This window comes from Choristoneura fumiferana, chromosome 24, assembly GCF_025370935.1.
Source record: "Choristoneura fumiferana chromosome 24, NRCan_CFum_1, whole genome shotgun sequence".
NCBI lineage: Eukaryota > Metazoa > Arthropoda > Insecta > Lepidoptera > Tortricidae > Choristoneura > Choristoneura fumiferana.
Genome location: NC_133495.1, coordinates 15,185,076 through 15,191,469, shown reverse-complemented (window position 1 = coordinate 15,191,469; position 6,394 = coordinate 15,185,076). Strand labels below are relative to the sequence as shown.

At 47.9% G+C, this 6,394-nt stretch overlaps 2 protein-coding genes across 2 annotated transcripts in view; one reads left to right on the top strand and one right to left on the bottom strand.

Annotated features, from left to right (window-relative positions):
• The first annotated feature begins 368 nt into the window (after positions 1–368).
• On the top strand, positions 369–5,111 carry LOC141441987 (uncharacterized). The gene is made up of 2 exons (XM_074106872.1): positions 369–2,012; positions 5,085–5,111. The coding sequence occupies exons 1-2, from the start codon at positions 369–371 to the stop codon at positions 5,109–5,111; spliced, it is 1,671 nt and encodes a 556-aa protein (XP_073962973.1).
• A 359-nt stretch (positions 5,112–5,470) lies between these two features.
• LOC141441986 (uncharacterized) overlaps positions 5,471–6,394 on the bottom strand; it is a 20,470-nt gene continuing 19,546 nt past the window's right edge. The window contains exon 3 of the mRNA XM_074106871.1: positions 5,471–5,685. Within this exon, the coding sequence (XP_073962972.1) occupies positions 5,471–5,685 (215 nt within the window). The remainder of the gene's footprint in view (positions 5,686–6,394) is intronic.

Sequence of the window (6,394 nt, the reverse complement as noted above, 5' to 3'; positions counted from 1 at the left end):
CGGGTTATGCGCCCCCTTACATGGGGATGTGCACTCGCCCACCGTACTATCCTGGTCAATCGTATTCCCCTGGCTTGGAGCCAAGGGGGAACCCATAACTAGTCTGCTCCCACAGTGGGACAGAACCGCGGACGGTTCTGCTCCCTACCGCGGCGGTCCGCATATGGGGTAGTGGGGGAAAATCTATTACTGTAAGGGCCATGTTAGACTCAGGGGCTCAGAAAAGTTTGGTCACCACTCGAGTGGCACATCAGTTAGGCTTAGCCGTGGAGGACTCACCTGTGCCACTTCTTGGAGTTGGTGGTATACAGGTGAAGTGTCTGACGGGACAGACACTTGTCACGTTTTCTTCGCTGCAGTCCTCCACAATGAGGATCACGACTTCAGCGCTGGTAATGGATACCATTGCAGGTTGGCAGCCCTCTACAGACATACCGCCGGCCGTGTTGTCTTTGGTTTCAGGTTTGGATTTGGCCGACCCCTTTGTTTTTCATCCCGGCCCAGTAGACCTGCTCCTGGGCTCGGACGTTTTAGGTTGGATTTTGTTGGGCACCCGGAAGGCTCTGGGTTCGTCTTCAATGTTGGCAGTATCCACCATTTTTGGTTTTGCCCTGATGGGCCCTGTGTTTGAGAACGACTCCATGAAGGAGCCGACGGTTATCGCGACTGCATCTTTGGCCAAGACCATGCAAAGGTTTTGGGAGGTGGAGGAACCACCTATGGTCCCTAGGATGGATCCTGACCACGCAGAGTGCGAGGCCTTTTATCAATCGAACACCGAGAGGTTGTCCTCCGGTCGGTTTGTAACTAGGTTGCCCTTTGTTGCTTCTCGTCCTAGCCTCGGGCAAAGTAGGGCACTTGCGGAGAAACGACTACTTTCCATGGAGCGGCGTATGCAGCGTGACCCCGTACTTCGTAAAAAATATATAGATTTCATGCGCGAGTACGAGGACTTGGGTCACATGTCTCCGGCTCGAGTTGATTGGAGCTCAACTGAGCATTATTTCTTGCCCCACCATGCAGTGGTGAAGGCCTCAACAGGCAAATTGAGGACCGTATTTGATGGGTCGGCACCCACCTCGAACGGGGTCTCATTAAATCAGTGTTTGCATTCCGGTCCCAAGTTGCACAGAGGCATAATTGATATCATCCTGAACTTTAGAAGACATCAGGTGGTCTTTGGAGCGGACATCCGGATGATGTTTCGCCAGACAATCATACATCCTGAGGACAGGCGATTCCAGTTGATACTCTGGCGTGAGCGCCCTGAGGATCCTGTGACGGTGTATGAACTGAACACAAATACTTATGGATTGAAGTCCAGCCCCTACATCGCCATCCGATCGTTGCTTGAATTGGCAGAACGGGACCGGACCCGCTTCCCCCGTGGGGCTTCCGTGTTGTCACGTGACCTTTATGTAGATGATGTCTGCACCGGAGCCCAAAGTATCGAGGAGGCCCTCTTACTGCGGGATGAATTGATTGCAATCCTAAGGGCAGGCGGATATGAATTGCGTAAATGGTTGTCCAATGAGCCTAAAGTTCTAGAAGGGATCCCGGAGGATCACCAACAGAACCCTCACCTGTTTGAGGATGTGGATGATCCCAACAGGATTGCGGTGCTGGGCATGCAGTACCAGCCGCTAAAGGATATATTTACCTTCCAAGTGGACTTGGAAGTATCAAAGGCATGGACCAAGAGAACGGTGTTGTCCATGATAGCTCGCATGTTTGACCCAAACGGCTGGTTAAGCCCAGTGATATTTTCTGCGAAGTGTCTTCTCCAGCGACTTTGGACTTTGGGCGTCTCGTGGGACGAGCCGCTGATCGGGCCTCCGTTGGATGGGTGGCTCGAGCTGATCTCATCGATTGAGGAGGTCAATCGGATTGCCCTGCCTCGTCGAATATTGCCGCCCGGAAGGTATCAGGCCAGCCTTCATGGTTTCTGCGACGCGTCGGAGCGCGGCTACGCCGCGTCTGTATATCTGCGGACAGTTGACACCGAGGGCCGGGTCAGTGTCTCGCTTTTGTTAGCAAAGAGCAAGGTTGCTCCGATTAGGACTAGGCTAACTATCCCTAAACTTGAGTTGAGCGGGGCTCATCTTCTTTCTAAACTGTTGAGTCACGTTGCTCATGAGTTTGCAGCCACGGTCGAGATACAGAATATCTTCGCCTGGTCGGATAGTCAGGTCGCGCTTGCCTGGTTGCGTGCGGCCCCACATACCTTGGAGGTTTTCGTGGGAAATCGGGTTTCCCAAATCCAGAACATTGGAATTGATATAATTTGGAGACACGTACCGGGGGAGCTTAACCCAGCGGACTGTGCTTCCCGAGGGTGTACGGCTCCAGAGTTGACGTCTCACCCGCTCTGGTGGGGACCAGAGTGGCTGATGGGTTCAGAAACCTCCTGGCCTGTTTGTCAGATGGACGCTTCAGCACAGACTTTACCTGGTTTGCGTGTGCATACCGTGGTCACTGAGTCGACTTCAGAGCCGGATTGGTTACTTGCTCGGTATAGCAGTTTGGAGAAGCTTTTGGGTGTTACCAGTTGGATCAGGCGCTTCATTCATAACTGTCGTAACCCACAGGCAAAGCGTTTGGAACCTGTTGCAAGTGCAGATGAGCGCCGGAGCGCATTGTTGCACTGGGTTCGTACCGTGCAGACCGCACGCTTTGAGTTAGAGTTTCGTATTTTGCGCGAGGGACGCGCTAAGCTGAAAGGCGCGGTCGCTCGTTTGAACCCGTTCATCGACTCTGATGGGCTTCTTCGGGTTGGAGGCCGGCTCCGGAAGGCGGACCTTCCGTTTGAGAGCCGCCATCCTTTGATGCTGCCCAAAGGCGGAGCCTTGGTGCAGCTCTTGGTGTCAGATCGACACGTCCGCAACGCTCATGCAGGTTGCAATGCGTTGTTGGCCATTTTGCAACGAGAATTTTGGATTTTGTCTGCCCGGAGAGCGATCCGAAGTGTCTTGTTTCGATGCATCTCATGTTATAGAGTAAAGGCGGCCACTATGCAGCCGCAAATGGGCGATTTACCAGCGGATAGAATTCGACCTTCAAGGTCAAGACCGTTTGATGGAACGGCAACGGATTTTGCCGGGCCCTTTTCGATCAAGACAACCAACTTTCGGAATGCCCGGATTGTAAAAGGGTACTTGTGTGTATTTGTTTGTTTGGCGAGCAAGGCTGTCCACTTGGAGGTGGTATCCGCTTTGACAACTGAAGCCTTCGTCGCTGCGTTAGATCGTTTCGTGTCGCGTAGAGGTCTACCGTCACTTATTCGCTCCGACAACGGCTCAAATTATAAGGGGACTGTAAATTATCTTAAGGATGTTTGTGAATTTATTGACAGGAATTGTAATAGTTTAAGTCAAATTGCTGCCCAAAAGGGGGTAACTTGGCGGTTCAGTCCCCCAAATTGCCCTCATTGGGGAGGGATTTTTGAGGCTGCTGTGAAATCAGCAAAGACCCACCTCCGCCGCATTATCGGAGAAACAGCTCTAACGTTTGAAGAGCTAGCTACTGTATTTTGTAAGGTTGAGGCGGTCCTCAACTCTCGTCCTCTCTGTCCACTATCTCAGGATCCAAATGATTTGGAAGTCCTCACTCCTGGTCATTTTTTGGTGGGGGGGCCCCTGACCGCCCTGCCCGAATACCCGTGGAAGGATGAACGTGTATATCGGTTGTCGCGCTTTCAAATGTTACAGCAAATGAGCCAGAACTTTTGGAGTCGCTGGTCTCTTGAATATTTGCATTTATTACAACAGAGAGTGAAGTGGACAGACAGGACTGAGCCTCCCAAGGAAGGAGATTTAGTATTATTGAAAGAGGCAAATCTGCCATCATTGCTTTGGCGACGAGGTCGCATTTTGCGTTTGATTTTTGGTGGAGATGGAACTCCGCGTGTGGCTGAGGTGTTGGTCGAGGGTTCGGTTTTGCGGAGAGCCGTGGCGTCTCTCTCTCGCCTTCCCGTAGAATAAGCTAGCGGTCTGCTCCTCAGACCGGGACGGGGGGATGTTGACAAAAGATTCACCATACTGTTCTTTACGTAATCGTAAGGCACCCGGGCAGTGAGGCCGGTGCGCTGCCGTCGGTCATATTGTTTTTTTTAGCGAGATTGCGGGTGAGTGCGCGCTAGCGGGTGTGGCCCGTGTCACAGGCGAGTCTGTTGTGATGCGCGCGCGCAGCCTTACATGTTTTATGGCGAAAACGATTAGTTTTGTTTGTTATAAAATCGGTGTTAAACTGCCCAAGGTTTGAGTGTTTGTATTGTGGATGTAAACTTAATGATTAAGTGTTAATTAACCGCTTAGCGCGGTAATTTAAAAGGATTAGAACAGTAGTGTACTGGTCTCGTCAAAATATAGTGGTCCTATGGTTGGTGACAGTGTTCAGTGAAAACTCATAATTAAGGGAGAAATCCCATTTAGTTTGGGGCGTGACGTCACTGGGTGGTGTTTAGGCTAATAAACGTAAGCAACACACGGCACGGGCGTGTCGCACTGAATATATGCGTGAGTGAACGGACTGGACAACTCGGACACACGACGGCGTGTGTAAACTGATCAGAGGACATTCAATAGTAGTCAGTAAGTGCTAGTACTTAATTTAATATAATAAGTTCGACTGGTAGCAGAAAACGTTTATACTTGTATGTGGGTATATCGCGCATGATGGCGCAAACACCTTATATTAGTTATATTAAATAATAAAAAAAAACTAAAACAATTAACAAAAACAAGGACCTAATGTCTTTGGCTCTTAAGGCGACTCAACAAAAAAAAAACAGCACGAGTGAAGAGTGGTGCTGAATTTCTCAGCATCTTAAGATTGTGATAGGTACTGATATACTTACGGCAAGTTGGCATAGGGATATGCCGCCCAAAATAACAGTTTGTAAGATCTGAATGCCGTATAAAGTTCCCATTGCAGACTGGATGTTGCTGCACACCTAAAGAGTTCAAAATATAAGTAAATATTAATATTGTATTTCTATTTTTATTTATACCGCGCATTTCGAAAAGGGCTTCATCTCATAGACTCATATTGTAATACCGTAGTTTACGTTTTATCCTGTGTTTCAGGTAGTGCCATATACAAGTTTCAGCTGAACCATGCTTAGTCCAATGAGAGCTAAAAGACAGGCAAAAGATTGGTGTTTTTGACGTCACGGTCTTGCTTCCAATTGGCCAATAACTAAATGAGCCAATCAATGCAAGCAACACCGTAACGTCAAAAAACCCTTACGATACTAACGCCAGCTAGCGATATTTCACCTGTCTTTTAGCCCTCATCATCGAATAAATAATTTCAAATTCCCTGTCTTGAAGCTAGCAAGTACTACACATAAACAGTAGATGGCGTTACCAGTGACAAAGAGTCTCCTTAAATTTACTCTCACCACAAAGCATTACGGTGAAGCTTGATCCCATCAATAACCGCCTTTTTAAAGTCTTCACCACTCAATGCTCTAGATCCATAACTCCAGATTTTCGAAGTACATCTGGACTTGCTTGAACTTAGCCGCTACGAAGAAGATGGGCAAAGAGCAAAGGCAATCGGAGGTGGTCATCATTGTGGCATGCAGCCACCAGTGGCCAATGATGAAGAGGCGTAGGAGGTTATAAGGGAAACCGGTGTGGGCTGGCGTGGGGAAGTAGATTACCTGGGTCTGGATGGGTGTGCCTGCAACACGAGGAAGGTTAAACGTAAAGAATAACTGACTCACGGTTATGAGCCAGCCTACAGTCCGACTAGATTCAAATATTTCGTTTAATAGCTTTCAGTCTTATACATCGTGGCTTATGAATTTAGAGATCCTTACTAATATTATAAATTTACTTATTACTTAGAGGTATTACTGTTACTTCTTCACGCTTGAATCACTAAACCGGTTTAGATGTAATTTGGTATGGAGATAATTTGCAGTCTGCACGTAAAAAACAATCTGCTATTACTATTGTCATTTTAGCTTGCTAATGTGCTGAGTTAGTTGATGATCTTGCTTCTTCAGAAAATCCAATAAAGAGAAGGTAATATTGATCAGCCAATAATTTCGTTTCGACCTACCCTCTCTATAACTCACCATTCATTAGTGGACAAAATTAAAAACTGCCAATTCTGAGGATATCTCCAGTTGCTTTCAACCGAAGCAGCAGGAGGTCTACGGGGAACGTCTTAGGGCTAACATGACGATGATGATGATGGAGATAACTATGAAATAAAGCTTTCTACAGTCTCTCTTACCATTCAGAATAGAAGCAAAAGTCCAGCTAACAACAGTAGTACCCAAATAAGAGTAGATTACAAACAAGAAAGGCAGGAAGAATATCTTCGCTGTCTTTACCGACCGTTTTTCCACCTCCAAAGAGCTAAAAATATCGCGGTCTTCTTC

Excerpts from the sequence above, each read along its gene's own strand:
- LOC141441987 (XM_074106872.1), top strand. The coding sequence starts at position 369 with ATGAGGATCACGACTTCAGCGCTGGTAATGGATACCATTGCAGGTTGG. Across the intron at positions 2,013-5,084 it reads CAGTTGACACCGAGGGCCGG|GTAGTGCCATATACAAGTTT; the intron begins GTCAGTGTCTCG and ends CCTGTGTTTCAG.